Source organism: Cyprinus carpio, chromosome A7 (genome assembly GCF_018340385.1).
Source record: "Cyprinus carpio isolate SPL01 chromosome A7, ASM1834038v1, whole genome shotgun sequence".
In the NCBI taxonomy this organism is placed as follows: domain Eukaryota; kingdom Metazoa; phylum Chordata; class Actinopteri; order Cypriniformes; family Cyprinidae; genus Cyprinus; species Cyprinus carpio.
This window is the reverse complement of record NC_056578.1, coordinates 18,210,472-18,236,702: the sequence shown is the minus strand read 5'-3', so window position 1 is coordinate 18,236,702 and position 26,231 is coordinate 18,210,472. Positions and strand designations below refer to the sequence as shown.

General features: G+C 36.9%; 1 protein-coding gene across 10 annotated transcripts in view; it reads right to left on the bottom strand.

Annotated features, from left to right (window-relative positions):
* LOC109073005 (tight junction protein ZO-1-like) overlaps positions 1–26,231 on the bottom strand; it is a 111,065-nt gene that overhangs the window by 58,567 nt on the left and 26,267 nt on the right. The window contains exon 1 of one of the 10 annotated variants that reach the window (XM_042760089.1): positions 3,489–3,951. The exons of the other annotated variants lie outside the window; for them this stretch is intronic. Within the exon in view, the coding sequence (XP_042616023.1) occupies positions 3,489–3,515 (27 nt within the window). The 5' untranslated portion in view covers positions 3,516–3,951. Of the gene's footprint in view, positions 1–3,488; positions 3,952–26,231 lie in introns of those variants that run through there. 10 annotated transcript variants of the gene reach the window in all.

The following is a 26,231-nucleotide window of genomic DNA, read 5'->3' as shown; positions in this document are numbered from 1 at the left end:
AGGACTTTTGTCTCTGTAAGCTGTCTTTAGGCTTGAGTCACAGGTCACTTATTGTTGTATCTGGTCTGTTCTGGAACAATTCAGTGATCTTTAAATAACAAATAGTCCCAAACTGAGTACATTGTACTCTTTTTTTTTTACCTTCTCCAAAAGACCTAATGAAAAAGTAATCATCCACATTAATTCTTTGTATTTAAAACTAGAAGACAAAACAAAATAGAGCAGATATAGCAGAGACAGGACAATGTCTCAGAGAGAAAACAAGGACACTGGGGAGACCGAGCAAAACTTCAGGACACAAAAACAAGGTCACCCAGAGAGATCCACACCTTAAACAGACATGATAAAATTTCCACCTAAAAAAATGAAGCCATGTCTTCTCAGGAAAATCTTCTGTTGTTGCTTTATTTAAGGATACAATAATAACTACATTATATGTTTATTAAAAACAGCAGTAACTATTTAAACTAAGGACTTCCTATCTTAAAAAAAGAACACTATTCTAGTACTATATTACAGTAACAAGTATATCAAATAGTAAAAAAAATTCAGTTTAACGGCGTTAAAAATATTTAACGTAGTTAATGCAGGGGCAGAGATAGGGTTGGCCACCCCACTCACAACTGCTGCTTCGGTCTCGTTTTTCTTGACAAGAATTGCGTTTATTAAGACGCAGAACATCTTTACGGCCACATGAAATGGGACACTTTTCAGACATGCACTCCAACTTCGCCCTTATTCCCAGGAGCTAGCCAAACAAATGCGGAAAAGGTACCGATGATGAAGAACCTTCACTGGAACAACAGTGAACTGCAGTCAGATGAGATGTTGTCAGGCCGTATGTCAGTAAAAACTAATTTTCCTGTCCTGTCAGCCGTTATACTGTGCTCATAGCATGTGCTCTTCAATTGCAAACACAAATGTGCTGGTGCATTGTATATCATTAAAGCACAAATAAACCTACGAGCATAGAATGTCACAGTTATCTCGTCAGTTAAGTAATTAAGTTAACAAAAAAGGCGATTAAAGCTGCCTTAAAACTGTGCATGCATGTAAGTATTTGTTGTATATGAGTCACATTTAAGAACATGTCTCTGAAATGCAGTGGTTTGCAAAACTGTCCTGGAGCATCCCAGCACTGTCTCCCTCATCTAACACACCCGATTCAACTCGTCAGCTCATGAGTAGAGATTTTAAGACCTGAAGTGAGTCAGAAAAGGTAAAGAGTTGTGAGAAAATATGATGCGGGTCAGATCCGGGTCATGTTCGGCAGCGGCAGCTCTTGAAGCAGCCAAAATAACATAATAAGCAGCAGCTGCGATGTCTGTTATTTAAAGAAAAAAAGGGAAAAAAAAGAGGAAATCAATAACTTTTGGAGCTTTAGGGATTCCTCTGTATTTAATTTAGAATTTAGTGTTTGATAACTTATTCAATTTCTGTATATTTCCTACTTGCTGAAAGGGCACAGGTAGCTAAATGTGACCTTTATTATAATGGGTTTATGTGAAGATTGTTGTTCACTTAAATTAGAAGTTGTTGTTTTTAAGTCTAATAAATGTTAAAACTGATAGCTCTCAATAATCAGTCAATGCTTAAATACTAGGGGGGAAAAAAACTATTTCATAGAGACATCAGTAGAAGCATTGGTATCAGTAATACTCGCCTTCTGTCATAAAGATGCCACTAAACAAATATTTAAAAAATATACTGTCTACATGTTGTTTCTACATTAATTTGAAGATTGTATGTGAAATTATTGCAATATAAAATTATATGTAAAAACTTTAATGTTAGGTGTGATTAATCATGATTAATTTCCGAAACAAATGTGCAATTAATTAGTCATTAATGTTTTCTGGATATAATGTCAGAGTCAAGACTCAATACACACCATGGCATTACATCATCACGTAACCATTTCTCCAAGAGAAACTCACCAAACCTGAATGACTGAATGTGCAGTAAACATTCATGTGTTTTCATATGCTTCTCACACAGTACAGTGGAAGAGGAAGCCCACTCAAGAGCAGCATAAACACACACACAAACACAATGTGCTCCATTGTATTTAGCGAGGCACTTTACACGTATCCCACGCAAAAACGTGGGATTATTCGAATATTCGTTCGGTGGGTTGGCATTCAATTTTCAATTTTGAGATTCTAATATTCTTTCTTTTTTTTTCTGGAACCCCTGGCATCCCCTACAAAATGGTTCTCATTCGCTTGAATATGAATCGCCCATGAGTGAACGTCATGATTCATTTCATCTGGAAGAGAAGACAAAACATGCCGAAGACCTCAGCTGTGTGGGAGCACTTTAAACTGAGTGAGGACAAGAAAGGAAGTGTGCTAAATATGCAATCTGAAACTGGCCTACCACAACAGCACATCAAGTTTAAAAAAATACACAACATTTCTATAAGTAGTATGCCTATAGAATATTGTTGGTGTAAAAAAAAAAAAAAACTAGCTGCTTTTATCCGCCATGTTAATTAGTAATTGTACTCATGATAAAAAAGTGCAGTTAATTTGCTTGGAAAATACTTGTGAATACAGCAGCCATAAAAAAAACGTAAAGTGTAGACGGCATAAAAGGGTTGTACTGTATTTTGTCGCAGCGTGGCATCCAGTGTAGACACAGTGTTGAGACAAGAATATGTTCAGTCCCCTCCCTCCGAAGCTTCGAGTATTCGGTGTTGATTACTACCGAAGCTTCGAAGCTCCAAAAATGGTATTGGGACCAGCCCTATTTCGCAGACTCTCTGACACAGAACTACAAAACCCCGGCTCATTCTGATCAAGTCTTATAGTGTAAACAATCCCAAAACAAATATGCAGGCTGAATATAAAACTGAATCAAATATCGCATAAACTGTAATTTGAAGCATTTATCAGCATCTGCACAGGCCCGAGTGAGTTAGTAGTTTCCCGCACCTGCAAAATCCTGCCCACATTATTCAAACAAACAGAAACTATTTTGAGGTTGAGTTGTTCCTGTGTCGACTATCCCGAGAGAAATTTGGTAACGCCAGAAAATAGTTACTATAATTGAAATGCATAGATTTCACACCACTTTGACAATACAATTTTTGGCCATTTCATTGCCATTTATAATCAACAGGTAGCTCGCGAGTCGTATCTAGCCATCAAGAACTGTCCAAGAATCTTAAAGGGACAGTTCACGCAAAAATGTTCCGACCTCGTATTACTTTTTACCTGCGATAGAAATGCAGATATTAGTCAGTATGCCAGTCTCGGTCTCCATTCACTTTCTTTATATCGTTTCTTCATGTAATGAAAATGACTGGTGACTGTAATTATCCCTCTGGTGTTCCGTTTAAGTTAGAAATTGTTTGAAATAACATGAGGGTTAATAAATGATCAAAGATTTTTTTTTTTCCCAACATGTATCGCTCCTTAAATGGGTCAGGACTCGTATCCCGTCTGACTGTTTTGAAAAGTACCTTTAGTAAAGTAATTTCCTACCTTATTTATTGCAGCCTTGGCAGACATTTTGATATCTTAGTGGCTCCCGACGTAGCAAGTTTATAGTTGTTGAATATCACTACACCCAAAAACACAGAAAATATTCCTCCTTCGTCCTGCCCAGCAGCCGCCACAGCGCCGGGCAAAGCGGGTTTATTTCTTCTGACCACCCAAAGACATGTCAACACAACCGAAATCCCGCAGTCCGAAGTTCATCATCTGTTGTTATTATTGCGCGTGAACATGCACAAACTTCAGACGCTACGCGAATACCTTGCCGATAATCTCTTTCTCTTTTTAATAAAGTGTAAATCAGAAATGAATTGAGACAAACTTGCTATTCTAAAGTCGACCGAGCCACAGAGTTTTATAATATCGATGCGAATCGTCCCACAGTGGCAGAAATTTCAAACAGATGAGCTCGATCCTCGCTTCTCTGCGCTCCCAGCAACAATCATGACATGTCTGACTGGAATGGACCATTACAGTCCTGCGGGGGTGGTGGGGTGGAAACCGGGATAGTGTGAGCTGTGTAACCACAATACAGATGTATAATTTTAACTCTTTATGTGTATGCAGTTGTTTTTTCTGTCTTTTTCGAGAGTTAAGTGATATATGTGTCATTATTTTTACATTAAACAATAAAGGCAACAATAAAAACTAAATGGACGCCCCCTTGACTGACCTTTTTGTTTTGGCCGGGGAGTGGACGGGATGGAGAGAGGGAAGCAAGATAAAGTAGATTTGCTTTGCTTTTTGGTATAATAAGGTTGAAGTAGGAGAAATAAGGAGTTTCTATATTTTAACGTAAAATACAAAAATAATAATAATAATAATAATAATAATTCTCACACACAAAGAAGTAATAATTCATTTTTTGGACTGTTTTTAACTAACCAAGCATTCCGAAACATGGGTCGAATTAGGCTTTTTCTGATTAATACAGTTAAAATAGAAACAGAAAATAAAAATTTTTAAGTGATTTTTAGTAATTCCATGTGTTCTAATGTTTGTTAAAGTGGCTGTTAAAAAGAGCCTTGGAAACAAAATATGTATTCTGTTCAAAACCTATTGCATTATTAGGCAGCTATGCCTACTAAAACATAGACTTTGATTTAGTTTTACAGACTTCTAAGATTGCGTGTGCTTTAACCTTTTAGATCAAGTTTTGGTTGATAACAAACCACTCAGGAAACCTAATGGGACATAATTGCTGCAATACAGACCGCTTCCTGTGGTTTCCGGGTCCCCTCCCATAGGACAGGGCCCTAGAATGCTGTTTGTATTGTTTTGGAATCCGTATTATGGGCTGTACTTTTCAGTGTAAAATGTCAACCTATGTTTGCAACTGATAAAAAGGAAAACAGTTTCACAAAAGCATAAAATATCATTGACTCCTTAAGAGTACAATCAATCATTTAGTTGTCAGTGATAATCCCTTAAGTATTCCCACAGTTCAGCAAACAAGAGACTAAAATGGTTTAATTTACATTCAACAAGCCAGCTGTCTGTAACAAAGGAAGCAAACGGTCTCTAATCTCCGCTGTTCTTGTAACTGTCATTAAGATGGTAAAGGTTTAATTTCTGAAAACAGCAAAACTAAGGATAAGAAAAAAATAATTTTAACTCGGTACCACAATTACCATATTAGAAACAGCACAAAAATCACCAAATCAGTCCCTAATGATAAGTGTTACTTTTACTGCAGCACTTCAGCACAGGCAAAAAGACAAAACATAAACTGTAATCTAAGTAAACCAACTCTTACACTGAAGACACTGAACACTATGTTCCCTATAAAAAGTCCATTTAATGGTCACAAGGTCACTGCTTGTAGATGTAATTCCACAAATACCTTGATGATTGACAGACAGGTCCAGGGGAGAGGCTAGGGATATTTTGGATTAGTCAAGCTGCTGGATAAATTCTTGTCATAAACCAGACCAGAGGGTTAAACCCAAAATAACTCGGTGTAAGAGGTCACATTCTCTCATAGCTATAGGCTTTAGGAATCATGAAAGGAGGAAAGGAGAGGAAGTAATAGGACAGAGTTATAAAACATTTCAATGACCAATATGTCTCCCAACAAAGAACTAAAACCCCATTTATTACCCAAGACTCTTAGCATCGTCACATCATGAAATTTAAACATAAATCTGGACAAACTTTTATGAATCACCATCTGCTAAATTAAATGTAATACAAGTGATGATGATGAAATATTTGCATTGGAGAAGCCATGAATTACTGTAACTCAAATGTAACTTAAAATGAACTGAAACACAAACACAGCTGATGAACAGGATGAACCTCAGCAACAGAAAAAAACACAAATAAATAAAATGATAAATACTGCCAACGAGGCTAATCGGTCAGTCCTCCTCCATCGCATGTTACGATCCGCATCAAGCAGCAAGGACATCAGGATATTCAGCATGCTGTTTGTTAGAGCAGGCAAATCTCAGATTCCTGAAAACCTCAGAACATCTCTTTCATGTCTTCAAAACCCCAAGTAAATGACTTAAGTGTAAGCCCAAGATGGAGAGGACTGCTCTAGCTCAAGCTGAAGAATGAATAGGTCTGATGGAGCAGAGACAGAGAATTAGTGACAGAAAAACACGATCGAAGGCAGCTTTGTCGCGCATGGTTACCCTAAACAGCTCTTGACACGCAGCAACCTGAGGCTTCGCATCAGCCGAAGAGCTCAGGTGTGCTCATGGAAGTGCAAGCACTTGGAAAACACTCCCATGGCCTTGGAAATCACACATGCATACAGTACACATGCGCGCACACACACACACACACACGCACACACAAACACATACAGAGTGTGGCATGTCAAAGGGAAAGCTCAGTAGGCTTGCCTGCCTGTAGTTAGAGTCTAATGGACAGTGAAAAGTGCAGATCACATGCTCTGCTCCATCGCTCCTCATATTTTATAATGTAGATGTAATGTAAACATGTAAATTAAAAAAATACAAAGCACATATATACAGTACAGATTACTACAAAAGGTCTTATTGTAAATTTTGATTTGAATTGATTTACAACTGCGTCCCTTCACCATTACAGATCAGCTGAAGAAGTTGAGTAGAATGAGGCATCATGGAGAAATATAAACATAAAAAGAACTCAGAGCTGCACCTCAAGCAAAAACAACACAGAGGTTTGACTCTGAAGCCAGGAACTGCCAACAGATGGATCTGATACAGTGTTCTCTTTTATCTCGTTCTTCTCTTGGCTACACTATATTGACTTAACAGTTTTAATGTGGGGTGAAAAGAGGAAAGGTAAATTGCTGCAGCAACATGGTGAACTTCAGACACCTGAGCGAGGGAACAGAGTAGAGGAGAAAATGATCCAGTTTCAATGTCTGTCTCCATCTGTGCTGAATTAAAAACAAATTGACCATATCTAGTTTTTAGAGGCTTTATTTACTCTAAAAGTTCTTGCCTTAATGTGCCCTGTTTCCATAGCTAACAAAAACCCTCTGGAGGTCAGGCTATGGACTCCAAAAAGCCTGGAGATCCCTCTGAAAATCGCTTTTAGAATCCGACACCCAAATGCAAACCACTAAATAAATAGTTACAAAACTGAGATTATTTAGTCAATAAGACATTAAAATATACTGTGTTTTATATTTTTGACATCCAGATAAATTATGCAATTACATGACACTTCCTTCCAGGAGAGACGCTGTGTGGAATGTTATCTCAAAGCATCACATTAGGGTCATGGTTAATCTTATTTCACAGAGCCCCAAGTGACCTGTCCGTTTAAACCTGATGGTGGTCCCAAATATACCAACACACAGACCAGCCATAAATCAGACATTGGCAGGAAACAAAATTGAGCTTTAGTTCATGGTGTGAGTCACAGTGGGATTGCAGTAGAGAGGGGATTGTTCATTCTGAGACTGAATGACCCCTGAAGAATGGAGCAGTGGGACACTATTAAAATGGTGCTTTGCTGAAAATTAAAATGAGAAAACAAGTGGATTAAAAGTACATTGTGCTACCCTTTCAGTAAAGGACCAGCTGACTTTGCCCAACATTACAAAACTTCACAGTAAACGAGTGCTTTTACCTGCATGTTAGAACGGTAGAGCGAGATTACAAGACTACATTCTACATTAAAAGACATTATCAAATATGGCAACATGTTGTTAATTAAAAATAATCCCAAACCAAAGACTATAAAAAGTGGAAACTCCCCCGAGTCAAAATGATGCATACAGGGAAAAGCCTTTGAAATTTTAATTACTTCACAGAATGGATTCTTTTAATAAATAGAACAACAATAGTAGCTACTGTGCGACCTTTAAAAACAGCAGCTTAATTGTTTGGTTCTAAAATTAGAAAATATCTACTTTTTTCACTCCCTAAAGTGCTGTGGTTACAGGCCAGGCTGTGTCAGCCCAGATAGACTAGCTGTCCTCCATTCAACCCACTGGGTCATGGCCAAATGTGCATGTTTAGAGCTATTAGACATAGCCACCGCCAGAACAACACACCTACTGAACTCATCAGTTACCAAATAGCCTAGTTACGAAGCAGACTTCATGTAACTAGGCCCAGACCGTATAAGGCTGATGCTGTTCATTTTCTGCCATTTAAAGGGACAGTTAACCCCCTAAAAAGACATAATTGACTCACATTTATAAATAAATAAATAAATAAATACATAAAAAGTATGGAATTACATAATTATTTTATATTTTAATTCTTGGGTGAACTATTCCTTTAAAACGTCAGATTAAGATTTCAGAGATGGACATGCGACTTGTTTAGAGTCCATTGTTTTATTGCCAAGATGGCAAACAATGATCCTTTAATCATACAAAGACATTTATTCAGTGTGCCATGACAATCATAATTACATAACAAACAAATAGTCCTTATTCTCAAACTCCAACAAACATCTATAGTAATGGCATTAACAGAGATAAACAACAGCTTGGTTTTGTTTTTTTCTAAGACATTTTTTCCACATGTAAATACAGACCGTACATTCCAAAACCTTTGCCGTGCTTTGATGAGTGGAGACAGAGCTCAGCGCACCCAGTGCTTCAGTAGTTCACATCACACACTTCTATTTATAAAATTTAAAAACAGCTCTGAGATTCTTTCATATTCTTTTAATAATTCCACAAAGCTTATATAACTACTAAAAAGGCAGGAAATATCAAGCTTGACATTTTGATCTGAGTATTATCAGACATTCGCTGTAATTCTTGAAATAATTCAATAATTAACTTTTAATGAGTGTTTTGCTATAGTGAAGCATACAAAATGCATAATGCATGTTCCCTGTGTTTAGTGCCTGTTTCTAGTGTCACTCCTTTCCTGGCAAATCACAAATGTGATGTGGTTTGCAGAGGGACTCCAGAGAGGAAGCCAAGAATATGTACATGTAAATATGCAAGCAAACACATACATAATGCATGAAGCACACAATTTGCTAAATGAATCAAAACTATGACGCCAATCACATACATCTCTGTAGCTCCATCCATTTCCTCCTTCAGCATAGGCAGCCATAAGAGACTAATCTCAAAAATGGCAGGACCAAAATAGCTGCATATAAACATAGGCAACACACATATCATAAGCCTAAGCATATTGCACACACTACTTCTTTCACAGTCACAGCAGTGTTAACTAAACGCGTGTTACCGTTTTTGACTGGTAGAAAGCTGTGTCATTAACCAAGAGTGTTTGTCTGGGATATATATACGTACTGTAGCTGTTTGTCACTGTCCCAGGGGAAGAATATTCTTACAAACAGCCTCACACGGATGTGAACAAACAGCGCCTGTTCACACACAAAAAAATCTCAACTCAACCTTTCTCCTTATCTATAGCTTTTCCATGCAAAAAACAACTCAACTGACTTGTTCACATCTCAGGCCAAAAAACACAGCGTTCCTGTTAAACTTTTTAAAACACATCTCTTTTTTTCAGTCCACTATCTTGTGTCTCTCAATTTAATCACGAAAGTCTAGTTTGCAAGAATACAAAGATATTTTATTGGTTATAACTTTTGGAGAGAAACAGCACAGACACTGGACAAAGAAACTTTCTATTGTGCATGTGTTAACGCATGCAATGAGATTAAATTTGAAAGGGAATGTGTTCAGATGTTTATATACACTAAAAGTTTGGATCAAAACCGAAGTATATGGGCTTTAGAGTCGCATTCTGGAATGAAAAAGAATGAGTGGTCTCAGGACTTTTTCTAACTTGTCACGTCATCTTAAAATCACATCACTTTTGTGCAAAACACTGAAGAAGCAAAAAAGTAGCACAATAGTCAAGTAAGTCCATCTAGCACATGCTTGCATAGAAAAACAACTAACAACCAGTGCTGTGGAATGTAAAACACGCTCTGTGAACTAAGAGGCTGTTCTTACTTCTCTGATGCTCTCTAAGGCAATATGACGTGGGAATTATAGCTAGATTCAGAGATTGAGTAACTTTTAGAGCTGCGCCCCAGCAAGATGAGACCCATGGCTCACTTTAACAGGTTTATGTATTGAAGTGAGAGGCTTTGCTATGAGATCAGCAGTTAAGATGTCAGATGTATGGAGTCTTGCTTCTATAGGGAGCCATAAGAGGATTGCTGCAGAATGAAACCAGGATACCTGTGATAAGGTGTCTTTTTATGTGCACAAAGCCCTAAAGGGTCATTTAAGTTGCACAATGAAGAACATGTTCATAAGTCAACAACACTATGAGTTAATCCTGATATAAATCCTGCTGATATAAATTGCTTTAGAATGAATGGAGGTTTATACATGAACTTTAAGGGAAAATGTTTTCATATGTGTGTATCTTCTGTACATATGCATTGTTGGGAGCTAACACAAAGTCTCACAGCGTTGGTTTTTAATTGATTTTGTAAACAAATGTAAGCAAGTGCTAGACTGTAGTGATGTTTATGTACAAAGCCTTTACAAATCTATTGTTTTGAATGAGTGTTTTGGTATGTGTAACAAACTGACCAAGTCATGTAGTTTCAGCTTTCTTGAAAACACTTTCGGTTGTTCTGTATAACACGCAATTTGCTTTAACCAGCAGATGCCAACTCAACAGTGTGCAAAATTCACCACTATTTTATGAATACTGTGAATCTGTAAATACTATTCTTTTCACACTGTTTTCACCTACTATGTAGAATTGATAGGGAAGTCTGCATATTCAGATGCAGCCCATGTCTCAAGATCGTGCATTCTTTGCCATTCTGAGGTGCTGCCCACTAACTGTTCTAGAAGTAACATACAATTAGCTTACTGTAACCATTGCAATCTGTAAGCCGAACGTGCAGGTCAAGGCTGCTCTAGTACACAATGTGTTCCAGATGCTCACCTCCGCCCTGCAGCCTGGTTACACTGTAACTTCATTAGCCTGTAGCGCTGCTGTAAGATCCATTTTGCACAGTCTACAGCACTTGTAAATCTCCAGTCGTCACCGGTATTCAATTAAAACTTGTTAAGGGTCAAATGTCACTTTCCCAGGAACTAGACAAGCATGAATGGGAACAGTAACTATTTTGGTCAGTCATGCATTAAGTCTCTAGCATCTGCGTCAGATTTGATCCTATAGTATGTAAGAATGTTAACAAATGGTTCAGGAAACCAACTGTACTGATGACATCTGCAACAAATGGCACTGTGATGGCTTAACTATGACAACCAGGGGTCAAGTTGTGCATTATACATCACTGTTCACATTGCTTGGGATTAGGCTTTAAACTTGTCTATGAAGACTATCATATTGTAATGCTATTACAGTGTTTACACATAAATTAGATCAGCAAGATGAGTATAGTTTGTACTTAAATAAAAAAATTAAAGTTCAGTAGTTCAACTGAGGGACAAATGTAGATTTTTATACATATGTCGCAATATCTTTCTCACAGCTGTTCTCAGCTATGTTTGGCATTTTCACTTTCTCTCCTCAGAATTCCCAGAAAAGATCCACAACATCCAGACGTGAGGGAGGAAAATGAGATTTACTTGGTCAAGGTCATCTGTGACGTAAACAACGACACATGACTGCAGATGCCCCTCAGCCTAAATCACAAAATCATGATGCAGTCAGCATGAGAGCTGAGGCTAACTCATTGCCATTCGCAATTTATTTTCAATAAAGGTTCTCTGATGCATACAAGTATAAGCAAAAATGATTTCTGAGGTGAATATAGCAGTAAACATTTAATGGTTTCTACACAGAATAATTTAGCTCAAATGCACACTTGAAAATATTAAACATTTGTGCAGACATGCAGAAAATTAAGCTACTATATTTACAATGAGTCCTCAAGTATCAATTCTGAAGGAAAACATTTGAGTATGTTTCAAAGGTATAAAATTAAGTCAAATCTACTTAACTTCATGATTCTGCTATTCCTAGCATGCACCAAGGCATGAATACATTAATAAAGGTTACCTTTTTGTTGTCATGTTTAGTTACATTTCTGACCTGTTCATGTTCAGTTATCAATTGATTGTTACCATTATCATAGTTTGTGCAGGAAATGTAGAAATGTTTGTGGGTGGATCTCTTATATTGGTCATATTCTCTCACGGATTAGACAACATTCAGCTCTTCACATCACTAGGCTTTTGAAATGTGTCCTAAATGAAAGGATATCATGTATGACTGTACAGTACAGTATACAGTTTGTATGTATGTAAATAGTCATTTATATTTATTTGTAAAGCGCTATTGCATCAGAATTTAGATTTACTCACTCTATTTACCATGCTTTTTTACTTAATTTTTAATACGATTAAATTTACACAAAACATTTTGTGCAAAAACCTGCTAATCAAATTTTGAGGTAAATCTTCATAAATATCATAAAATATTCATGTTTGTACTAGGGAATTCATAAACTCATTACACAAATGATTAGACACAAACTTCCAGTCTGAAGAGCATAATGTGTTCAAGAGATCATAAAGTTTGGCTGAGCTTGGTTCTGTCAGGAAGAGAGGTCATTCGGCAATTAAGCATGCCATAGACAGAGAGTAAACACAGACCTGGCATCATGACAGACAGAGCTCTGCACACATTTAACTGTTAAAAGTCTCAAGCAGCTGTAAGCAAACAGAACCAGAGCATCGTTCCTCTCTGAGCACTACTAAGACTGTTTCCTGCTTTAAAATTGATCTCATAGACTAATACGCTCATATGAATTAATATCTCTAATCCCATCTCTAATAATATACGAATGATTTGCTCGTCAAGTCATTCATCATAATATTACAACTGGAGAGGGATGAAGCTTGTGGGTAAGACTGTCAGACTGTCTGTGTGTGGAGTGAAGGAGAAATTACAGAGCTCTTCAGTCGAAATGTCTTCTCAACACAGCAGCATACTGTACACGCATACTACCATTCAAAAGTTTGCATTTTATCTAAGTCTCTTATATGCTCACCAACTGTATTTTTTTTAAATCAAAAACTGCATAAAAACACAAATATTGTGTTTTAATATCTAATTTAATATATTTTAAAAATGCAATTTATTCCTGTGATGGCAAAACTGAATTTCCAGCAGTCTTCAGTGTCACATGAACTTTCAAAAAACATTGTAATAAGCTGATTTGGTGTTGCTTAATAAAAGTATTAATTTCTTTAAATAATTTTTTTTTCTTTTTAAAATATATATATATATAAAAATTATAATATAATATAATCTTCTTCTAAAAAATCTTTCTGAACCCAAATATTGGAATGGGTAGTGCATGTACACAATCATTACCATGTCGTGAAACAGGGAGAAAAGCTAGCGGGGGAGGTAAGGAGGTGAAGTTTAGGTTAAGTATATCAAGCAAAATATAGGATGAGGGAAAGTAACATGAAGATAAGCACTGAAAGAAAGAGAAACAGAAGAGGAAGATGGGCTTGTTAAGAGTTAGAAAATGCCAAGAGCATTTTGTAAATTAAAGACTGCTCATCCATCAGAGCCATCAGACACTCACACAGAGATGAACGAGAGTGAGAGGTTTTATAAATTTTCCTCTTCGCAGGTTAACTGCTTCTTAAAGAGGTCACAGTGAGAGTGACTGTGGGCATATGAGAGCTATGGGGTTGCTTGTGTGTGCTAAATTGAGTTATGCTCCAATCAGAGCGCCCTGTGAGGCAGGAGGGTGATTTTGTGCTGTGTGGATGGGACTAGGTAATGTGATTTGTGGTAAACGGGGGTAATAATGCTCTGATAATGTCACCGGAGTCAGCCATGATTAAAACCCTACTTTGATCAGGCCTGAAGGTACGATCTCAGTAGTTCTGCTGGAAATCACTCCATGTCAAAGCTACGATGAAATCAGCAACAAAAGGAGCATTTAAAGAAACAGCAATGTGATCGACAGCTCTTTTGGGAGATAAAGGCATTCTTTCTACTGATAGCCCAGAGAACAACCTTCACTAGCAAGAAGGGGTGCACGACTAATTGAAATAAAATTGAAAGCACGATAGGCTGCGGTTTTATTAATCTAGTCTAATAACTATGTGCTGTGTATTTCAAAGCGAACACACGTTGCCTGTCTTGCACACACTGAGAGTGCTTGTGAGGCCTCATTATATACTGATTTGAGTAGTAAATGCTGCTCCACATAAAATTAATCTCTGAGTTTGGCTAGTTTATATTTATCATTCATTTAAAGGCACAATGAAACGGGAGTAGTGACATTTTTTCTGACATATATCCTAGTGTAACAATTTAATTAAAAAGAAATTAGGGTGATGACTTGATTCTATTAATCTGGTGTTGACTGGATGAAGTAAGATCTGAATGCAAAAAGTCACAGTTGATTATGACTGCATGATTGGATACATTTGGCATACATCATTAGAATGAAGTCTGTCATTTCACCTGAAGATCAAGTTATGATATTTTGCTTAAGAATAACAACACTCAAAAAAATCTGTAAAAAATAGTATACAAAGTACTGTATTGATATGAAGGAATTTTCTGTATTGGTTTTACAGGTATTTTACCTTTTGAATGTTACCATTTTGAAATTTGTCATGTTTTAGAGTTAATGGAAAGATCGATCTATAGCCTTGTAGTATAATATGTTCTGTGTGTTTATTCACACTGAAACATGGACTGGTGCTAATAAATGGAGAGTGAAAAGATAACAGGAAGTCCATCAGATAGCAGCCTGCTTCTCCATCACAGGAAATATGGTGGCTGGTGCCAGAGCATGCTAGGACATGTTAGTGTGTAAGCCTGGCCAATCTAAGCAATCTGCCCTCGGTAGTGGTGCCAGGATCAAGCTTCATCAGCTTTAGCGTTCAGTGGGAGACCACAAGTAACACCAGTCAATTCTTACCACTAATGCTTTACACAACAGGTACTAATGCCAAGTGATTACCCTGTGCTGTTTTAGCACATTCACTGCTTGTAGACCACAGTTGATCCATGTCTCTCTGAAAGGGGTCAGTCTGATGAGCTCAGCAGAACAGGGATCCCCCAGCTGAAAGCCAGTCTAAGCCAGACACGGAGAGACGGGGAGGGACCACTGTCGTCTGCTGCTGTTTTGGGAAGTGGACGACTGAAATGCAGAGCTCACAGCTATAGTCTGTGACACAAGCATTGCACTTTACATGTTTAGAAACCGAGAAACACTATTTGTTTTTTTAAAAAAGAGAAGATTTAAGGTCTCAGAATGTGTGGATAAGAACAAAGGTAAACTATGTAAACAGAGTTTGTAGAGTTCTGAGATACTGACATATGTTCCCATAACAGAGAAGTCACACCTTTTAATACTTTTATTAAAACATAATGTACACTACAGTTCAATAGTTGGTATGATTTCTTCAATGTTTTTGAAATAACTGTTTAATTATTTTTTAACCATAATAAATAACAATATATGTAGACATGGCTAGAGAACAGAACTCTTGATTTTATTTCTTTTTTGGTCTTCGTCAGTCTTTCTTCTTTCTCATGAATGCACACATACATATCCGCTCTCTCTCACACACTCAGGCTCATGGGAAGGTCAACAGCTCAGGCTTGAGGGAAAGTCAGCTGCTGTGTGGGAGTTTCACTTTCTTATCAATTTTTCTCAAAGTGTGACATTGAATCATTACAGTCCCTCGAGTATGACTACTGACACAGCCTTACGGTCCATGTCCACTGGTGCGGAAGAATCCCACTCAATAGTGCTCAAAATGCTATGAGGCAGTGTCTGTGGATGAGTCTGAGATGTGCTTGATTTGTTTAAAGTGAGAGTCTGAGTAATTTCTTACTGGACACTGGTGTGTGGAGCAGCACTGTCAGATGGTGGAGCGCTTATGCACTGCTGAGCAATTACATGATGGATTGGGAGTGAGCAGAATGTGACTGAGAGAGCTACACCACAGCTGTTAAGAGAGAGAGAATCATAATTCTGCCTTCTCATTTCATTTCATGATGGAAACACACTCAAGTATCCTGTGGCCATTCACTGACATCAGTGATGCCTGAGGAAATTAATCCCTTCAGGATGCCAGCCATTCTTCTCTCTCTCTTACAATCTATTTTGTTTTAGTCTTAGTCCCTAAACCCCTCCATTATTTCTTAGTCGCAAGCTGTCAAGTGCAAAGTACATGCCCTTCAAATTCAATATTTATTTGTCAAATGTGCAACAACACAGCAGCATTACTCCTTGACAATAAAATGCACTGTTCTATGAGCCCTTAATTAAAGAAAGTTTATAAAGAAATAATGTATACAATAATATAAGTCTATTAAAAAAGGAAGTATAGTGAAGTTTTAAGAAAGGAACAGATGTAATACAATTGTGATACTATAAGGCAATTCAAAGTATTACATTGTAGATGCGTGTGTAATAAGTTGTAATAATAATAAAAAAGAAAAGAAATTCCTTTAGTCAAAAGTTCCCTCTTACATTATTACCATCTACTGAAAACAAACAGCTTATTTCAAGCACTCAAATTATCCAGCACTAAAAACGTGAGACAGACAGTCAAACCATATACCAAAAGCTGTGCCAGACTTGCATTTATTATAGCAGTACAATAATGAAGACATGCTCAGATTACTTGAATATGGATGTTCAATAAATATCTCTTTGCGCTTTGATCATTCGCTACAGCACATATTCAAATGCTAAATTAACCATATCAGCAAGAGTGACTAATCCTCTCATTTTTTTTAATGTATAACATGTTTCTAAAGGAGTGAAATCAGTCCCATCTGCTGAAAAAATAGATTTTATGCATTCCACAGGAAAGGAAAATCCATTCACTATTGGGAATGGGATGAAATTTGGCACAGCATATGAATTGATTAAACATTCATGATGTTATTCCACTAATTTGGCCTGCAGTTTTTATGATACCTGCAAAGAACTGCTGTAAAAGTCTGAAATCTTTTATGTCTTGATGGGAATCAGCATGAGAATAAACATCTCAAGGAACTTAATTAATGTTTCAGGAGAAACAAAAAACTGTCTTTTCTGTTTACTTTTATAAACGTTTTCCTCCTCATACATCAATAAAATATGAAATAAAATACATAATGTATATCTAGTGACCGATAATTTAAACAAAAGGTGTATAAACATCAGTGACTCTTTCCTATTCCATCCATTGACATGTTGTTCTGTCCAGCAACTTTAAAAATAGATTGACCCCTGAAGCCTGATGGGTAATGAGAAGGGATTCTGCATACAGAGAGTGTGTGTGCGAGTCGGTTGCGTCACAGCATCACAAATGAGCCCTGACATCCACCAAGGCTGTGCCATAATTCAGATAACACCACAGGTGATTGGCAAACTGGTATTAATTTAAAAACCGGACACTCTAAAATTAGAGTCTCCTCACATCTGTGACAGGCACACAGGCACAATCAGCAGGGCATTCTGGACCCTGGACTCATTTGACAGGCCATTCTGATAGTGGCCTTGTTGAGTGGACATCATAACAGAAACATTCCAAAGCTCATTCCTCACAAAGCCTCACTCTTAATTTCATTAGACTGTGTGGAATGTCAAAGCACACAGGAGGTCTTCATTCTACCCCCACAAAACGAAAGAGAGAGGGAAGCGGAAATGAAAAACACAAGGGGTCTTGCTTGAGCTCCGTTTGCCCACAGGTCAAGGTGTCTCTATAAATGCACAAGTTAAAAACACAAGATATGCATTTAACATGTTCACCAATACATGAAAGCCACTCATTAATAAAAACCTTGTTGTATAAGGCACAAAATTAAAGTTAACGTGTTAAAATTGTAAGAAATTTTAAGTTTAAGTTTTAAGATTTTTTTTTAAGAAACATTTTTTTTTAATTGTACTATACAAATCTATAAAATGATATAATTTAAGAGTTAAAAGAATAGGTAAAAGAGTTTTCTGTAAAACAAATGAGCATTTTTGAATGAATAAACTATTCCAATTAGGATGACAACATAAATCTTAAACTGCTAAATGTACAGGGAAAAAACACTAGAATATCCCTTATTCATATAACGGAGACAAACATGGTATACAGATCAGATCGCTTTATCGCTTCATTAAAAAAAGAGGACTATTTATGACAAATTGATTCACTAGAATAAACTGGAATTACTGACTTCATACACAAGAGAAGAACTTTTAGGATGAACAATTGACTAGAATCAGTTTCAGCAATTCAGCACTACATGTCTGAGTGACAAGAATGTTTTTTATTATCTCAAGTCAAAGCAGTACAAGTTGCAGGCGCAATACAATGTGACATTTAAAGGGGTCATATGACTTTGCTAAAAAGAACATTATTTTGTGTATTTGGTGTAATGCAATTTGTTTGTGCGACTTAAGGTTAAAAAAACACATTATTTTCCATATAATTTTCATTATTGTTGCTCCTCTATGCCCCAACCTTTCTGAAACGTGTCAATTTTTACAAAACTCATCGTTCTAAAAAAGCCAGGTGTACACTGATTGGCCAGTTATCCAGTGCATTGTGACTGGCTGAATGCCTCAAGTGTGTGACAGAAATGTTACGCCCCTTGCCATACTGTGGTGCCGTCTCCCAGCACGATGAGACAAAACAAATAAAACCCATTACAAACGAGAAATTTGTTGCATCCAGTGGGGATATAATTACTGATTATAATTACTTATACTGCCTTGTTACACGTTGCGTTGCGTATCGTGCCGCATAAACATAAAACCATGTCTGCATTTGTGATCGGAGAAACAACAAACAACAAGCACTACTCCACACTGCTCAAAACTCGTGTTTGAATCATCAGTGGCAAATTCTTTAAGTACTTACAGGCTGTGTGTCAGAAGCACCAGACTGTCCACACAAAGTTGGAACTGCCCCACATAGAAACAACTTTTGTGCCACAGACACATTGTAGGCTACTGGTTCAGGAAACAGTCCTCATCCTCCATAAAATGCACTACACACATCTGAATATTTAGGTTGAACTGTTCAGGAACAGTGTTGAAATACAACTTACCCTCGATTTCTAGTTGTGCTCTCTTTTGGAAGGCCAAACAGATTAGTTTTACTTTCACAACGAAACACACAGCGTCTCCACAACATGGCAGCCGTGGCAACAACAAGAATAAAAGTTATGCCTTCTTTCTTCGGGTGAATATTTGGGCGGTGTTATGAAAATCTTCCCACATCGTGACGTAGACATGTGGGGGCGTATTAGAACAAGGCGTTGTTCGGAGGGCGTGGTTGACTCTTAACTTTTATTTTCTCTTTGGATTTGAGACTTTTGTCTTTGCAACTTTACAGATCTTCTTTATGCACCAAGAGCTTGTAACACTCCAAAGAGAAAGGAAAAATTGAAATCGCATCTTATGACCCCTTTAAAACAGACACATGTCTCGCATCTCACCCTCAGAGTTCTTAAAATGTGGCACTCAAATTAAAATAAGTCCAACTTCTTAAGTTAAAAAGCATATAGATAACCTTCCTTTTTTACCATTACACTGCCTGCATCTCGTGTTTTTCAACACAAAAATGCTTGTTTTAAAATGTGTGTTTTTAAAGGCTAGAAAAAGGCAGTTTAGATACTGCTAAACACTGATTTACTCTGTGGAACTGAAGACACACCTAATCAATTTCACAGGCATACAAGTATTTGCAGTTATCCTGCATAGCAGAGCCGGACATTTATGAATTGAGTATATAATGGGTTAATCTTATACTGAGAGTCAACACATGAAAAGAAAGCACCAGGAACACATCTGGCTGTCCATGTACATATGTTTCTCTGTATGCAAACACATACATGTGTGAGCTGTATTAAAGGTTCACTGAAGTGCTGTGGTGTGTCTGGATAGGCCGGTGGGTTCTCAGATGATCAATGGCTTCATGGATTCACAAGCAGCTGGTCAGAGAGCATGAGCTTTAATCACCAACATTAATTAGCCTTTGCTTTCATCTTGGCCTCCTGGGCACTGGAACAACACTTTATCTTTTGCGCTGTCCTTTTCATCTATGGTTCTTTCTCTCCTCCAGATCCGCCCTACACTTTCACTTGCACCTTTTTCACTTTTCTTCTTTATTTCTGTTTTGCAAGATGTGTTCTCCAGCTCACTTATCAAATCCAGCTGCTTTCGTCATGATTCACTTCATTCCTCCTGATAAGTGTGTAGCTCAGATATTCCAGTACTGGAATACCAGAATAGAAGGGTGTCTCTTTTTTCTATTTTGAAATATTTTGCACACATCTCAGGAAAACCTCCCTATTACTGTTCAGTACAACATCTGGGAATGATTATTATGGGTCCATGATAACAAAAACAATAATTTCAGACACAGATCCACTTCATGTTGGGATAAAACTGATGAATTTACTCCAAAATAAGTTGTAACAAAGAATTTTTTTTTTTTATAAGATATAAGGGCTAGTACAGACGTCACTAGCAGGGAGGGGGGGGGGCGGATCAGACATTTACTGATTAACTGCACAGCACAAGATTCAGACAGCTACATAAATCTACACCCTCTCTTCTTTCCGACAGTAATCAATTCACTCCGAAGGTAGCTGTTAAATTTAAAAAACAAAAGCTGTAAGCTTTACTGATGGCATGTGTGTGTGTGTGTGTATGTATATAAGATTAAAATGAAACATATTAGATTAAAAAAACTAAAAACAAAAAAAAAAAATTTAAAAATTTAAATGAATAAATATCAACCTTTTTTATTCTGTTCTATTATATTGAAGACTGGGGGATGTAATGTAATAGCTTAAGAATCAGCCATTGAAAACCGATAGTCGACTACTACTGTGACGATCACAGAGGATGATCCTGCATATGATTACTCATTCAAACTGAAACCCATTGAGAGAAAGACCCCTGTATTGTGTGGAAGTCCCTATTTGAGACTGTGTCACTCTACAATAGTAACAATATCTTACTGTTTGAAAACAGGGTGGCTGCAGTGTAGTACACACATAATTCCTTTAGAACAGATGAAGCAAACACTCACTCCTGAGGCATTAGCAGAGAGGAAGTCACAAATGCTGTTGGAACAAAACCTGTTTGAGTGAGATAAATTATGTAGCATGTAATATTTCCATCCAGAGAATGACCGTTTTTGTGGACAACTTCCCACATTTCACAAATTTGGGAAGAGAGAGAATAAGAATTTGAAGGCTGGAAGAAAAAAAGTCAATTCTAACAGACCTAAAACTTTCTCATTTTATTTCCTGCTTTTATAACACTGACTAGAAACATAACCACATAAACGGTAAAGTTTACTTATTTACATCTGGGTGCAGATGGATGCCAGGAAAGCTGTTTCATTAATTGAAGAAATCATGTTCACTACTAAAGTAATCTCACTGAAAGCCTGACCCATGAGAAAAATCAACACGTACCACATTATTGCACCTGCTGTCCGACTATATGCACACGTCATCCTGCAGTTTGGTGACATACAGGGCATGTTTCTGTCATATATCACAATTAATGAGCCTCTATTTCAGTATTTCTGCAGCACATAATGCTCAAGGTCACTTAGAAATGTTACATTTGAAGGGTTGCTTCAAACAGGCTACATAAATCCACATATAATAGCATTAAAAGAGTGTGGAAGAGAAACATTAATCTCCATTCTCCATCTTCTTAAAATGGACCAAAGTACAAGGACATATTCTTCACTTTCTGAATCGCAATACACTCAAACTACAGTTTCTTATTTCAGTCCGTCTTTACTTTACCAGTAAGTCTTTGTATGGGACAGAAAGCAAGAGGTGGCAGCGTGTATACATATATATATATAGATATATATATATATATATATATAGAGAGAGAGAGAGAGAGAGAGAGAGAGAGAGAGAGAGAGAGAGAGAGAGAGAGAGAGAGAGAATAATCTCCACTGGCAACCACTGTAACATCCATTGGAGTTAATTAAATCATCTTGCAAGTTTTCTGCCAAGGCAAGCTCAGTTTTGAGGTCCACCCAAGCTTCATTAATGTCACTGCACTCTGAGCGCCGTCTTCTCCCCTACATGTCCCGCCATCAGGGAACAAGTGCACTTCCACACTGATTTAAAGTACTGTGCTCTACACAGCATGGCAGGCCTAATCAAATGAACAGGCTCTACTTTATTGAGTGTTGCTCTCAAGGCAGCCCCAAACAGATCAAAAGACATCACTGCACTCAAATACAGCAATGAGGCACAATGAGCTGGAGTAGAGGAATTTTTTTAACTCACATTTATATGGTATGAGAATATGCTGTGTGCAGTTTGGTCTCAGAAGTTTGAGTGCAGATATAGAAAGTGGTAAAATTCTGCCCTCTTTAGGCCACTATGAGAAATACAGCCAATTTCCATAAAAGCATTACATTTAGTCTGGAGTGAAAAGATATTTTGTTTTATTTATATTCTAATGTTTAAAGTCTATCAGATATTTAATGCACAACTTCTATGTCTTATTTCGAGCCACAGTGTAAGGAAAACAGATGAATCACATGGCTGGAATGACTTGAAAACATATCAGAGAATGTGTTTTTTAGGATTTCTAGAAATAAATATTTCTTACCAGTTATGTAAATTTATTTTAATATTTTTTTTAGTGAGTAAAAAGGTGGAAAGGTGCAGTTTAAAGTAATAGTGCACCCAAAAAATAAAATTCTGCCATCATTTACTCACCCTCATGTCACTCTAGACCTGTATGACTTTCTTCTTCTTTTTTTTCTGAGGAACACAAAAGATGATATTTTGAAGAATGTTGGTTCCCATTGACTACAATTTTTTTTCCCATAATGGAAGTCAGTGAGAACTGGATCTGTGTTACCTACATTCTTCAAAATATCTTTTTATGTTCTACAGAAGAAAGAAAGTCATACAGGTTTGGAACAACATAAGGGTGAGTACGCAATGACAATTTACATTTTTTGGGTGAACTGTCCCTTTAAACCATAAAGCTGCAACCTTCAATCTGACATAATTTACCATCATGGAATAATTTATGTAAATAAATAACAATATGAATATATTATGCTGCTATGTTCCAATGTGGTTTTTTATTATTTATTTATTTTTTATTTGACTCTTGCTGTTGTGTTTATTTAGAACCCTGGTCTAACTCCAAACATAATCACCACATTGTTTCTGTGAGCATGTATTTGATATTCATTAAACATGCATCCATTTTAAGCACAAAAATGAGGAGTGAGGAGACAGAAACCAGTAACGTTCTTCTAAAAGCAAAGCATTAAACTCAGTGTAAATCAGACTGTTTCATGATAGACTCTTTTAGCTTAAATGAACATTAATTAAGTGATTAATCAAAGCTAAGGGTCATAAATCTGGCCAATAATAACTGAAGCGGAAATGCTACAGCATCGAGTGGCCTGTGACCTTCAATGTGACAGCATATTTTTCCACATAATTGCTTTAGCCCATGCTTAAGGGAACAGTCAATATCTGCTTGACTCTATTAGTAGAGCCATCTCCCTTCATCTGTTTTATTTTGTAATCCTTTGCTCAAATCTCTCCTTACATCTCTTCTTGTGTCTAATTGACTCCCTCTCTTTCCCTCTCTCTCAGACACACAGAAGCATACAATGACAAGCTCTGGCAGGAGATCACAGGACAGCAGCCAGTATATTTACTGACTGAAGTAGATCCAGACAGCAGCCCACTGGTCAGCTCAGCTCAGCCTCTTTAAAAGGCTTCCATTAGACCCCATCACTTCCTTTAAACTCCTCCAGAGCATTCTGTCCGAAAGGAACCTTAGACAATCCCTTCCCTTATTTAATGGAATTTGGCTGAGGAGGCATGAAGGCAATGCAGGGAGCATCCCGCCACAGGTAGAGGACAAAAATAGCCGCTCTGATCCTAATGGGGCACAGCAGAGGGAATGGACCATGATGAATCAAGCCTGAGGGTGCAGGGCTATGCTGGGTACAAAACACACAGCTCCAGACAAAGAAAAAACACTGTTTGCTCATGAACACTAAAAGACAGTGGAGCACATACTGTATGAACACCTTGGTTATAAGATGATGCCGCAAGAAAATGAACTGTGCTATTTCCACATTTCCAAGTGCGAAATGATTCATCTTGATGTATATAAAACCAATGACAGTAACAGAATACATGCAAACAATCTTCTTTAAAGGCCACTTTTCTCAAGCACATCACCCTCTTTTATCTTTCTTCAGTGACGGCTCGTCGAGGGAGGCACAGCTTCCCCATCATTTTGTGGTGAAAATGGGTGGAGGACTATTTAATGTTAATAAAATTCACAATTCATTTCAGTTCATTCAGACTTTTAAGAAGGGATGGATGTTTGCTTCAAGTGATAGAGGCCAGGTAAGTGAAGTTATATCTTCTTGCTGTATGTGTGTCGTATGTTCTTTACGTGTGACTAAAAGCAACCAAAAAGCCATTTTAAAGTGGTTAAGCAAATAATAATAATAATAATAATTGGCAGGGATCCCTAGACCAATACAATTAGTGTGCCTACTCTATTTTAAAACCCACGAGCTGCCACCATCTCACTCATGCTGTGGTCTGCTCTCGTGAGCATGAAACAGGAAACCCCAGGCCTCTGGAAAGTGCCTCTGAAAAATGAATACACCTCGGGTACATGTGAGTAACAAAATAGATTAATGTTTAGATTAGTTAATAGCACACAAAACATGAAGCACTTTGATTTCTTTCTCAGAATGTTTTATGGGAAAAATTAAAAACTGTAAAAAAAAAACAAAAAAACAATTCACAGTAAATTTAAAGAAAAAAAAAGTTCTTAACTGTCAATAAAATAATTATATTAATTATATAATTATATTAAAATAAATATATTATATAATAAAAATCAATTGTCCTAAAATAAGCTTCATTTAGGGTTATTATCTTTAAATAAAACTAAAATTAAACCATAAAAAACATTTTCATCACTTTAATATTAATAAAATAAACATTAACTGAAATAAAATGTATATACATATTTCTCATGTTTAATATCAGTTGAAGTCTTCAGATAACTATAAATAAATTAAAACTAAAGACTAAACCTTCATAAAAAAAATTATATACATATAAAAAATTAATAAAATGACAAAACACATTACTAAAACTGTAAAAATAAAAATATAAAATAAAATCTAATTCAAAATATTAACAAAAAAATAAGAGTATACCAATTATACTAAAATAACACTGCATCATTTTCTTGAATAATATAAATATTTATTTATTTATTACTTACATTTTGATTTTGAGTTGAAATATGACCTAGATATGCTATTGTGTCCATATTTAAAATCAAGGGGGGAAAATAATTATGAGCAAACATTGTAATCATAATGCTGAGATAAGACAACAAATTAAAAATAAAACAACAAATCTCCAAATATCTGCTACATCTACAGCTCACATTTCATTCACCTGCACAGATGATTTTTTAAATCTCAGACCAGCCCTTTCATCTTCTCCTGGGGTCAGATATCACCCACACCAGTGGAGGTGTAATAAGGAATTAATTTGTTAAGGTAAGTGAAGCAGAATGCTTATTTCTGCTATTGGTCGGTCTCCTGTAAAAAGACATGCAGCATCCCTGCCCAAAGCTACTCAACATGGCATTCGTCCTCTTACTGTAGAGCCTTACTGTAGCCTTTCTCTGAATTAAACAGCTCAGTTTAATTCAGGAGCAAGCAGAGCTTATATGAATACACATGTATGCCTAAAGACATCCCCATCTTCAGTTCAAAGCCGGGTGAATGGGAAAGATCTGATCTTGTATAAATAGTGTGTCTACCCGCTCACTCTCCCTAACTCACTTTCACGTCTTATGTATATCACTTTATCAACACCCACCCCCTTCAGTTTCTCGTTCTCATATGCGCTCTCATTAAATAAAGAATTTCCCAAGAATCATTCTTCTTCTCCCCCCTCTGCCATCGGCCAGCTGTTTCCATAGCAACAGACTAAAAGACTTGAATCCTCCGGCTCACACAGAATCAGTGGTGGCAGGCGCATTTCAGGGGCGACTGAACCTGTTGGTGTTTGATGTTGCAATGGTTATGTTGCAAACCAATGGGTGCACATTACCATAATACATCCTAAACGCTGTGTGCATAACGCAATATAATGATATAATACATCATTCTGATATATGAAACACCAGGGTGGAAATGACAAAGTGGTCTCACTGCTCAAAGCATCCTGCAAACGGCTATATTAATAAGCTAAGTAGCATTTACTTTGAAAACATGCTGCACATAAAGATAATCATAGTAATGCAAATTGATGATCT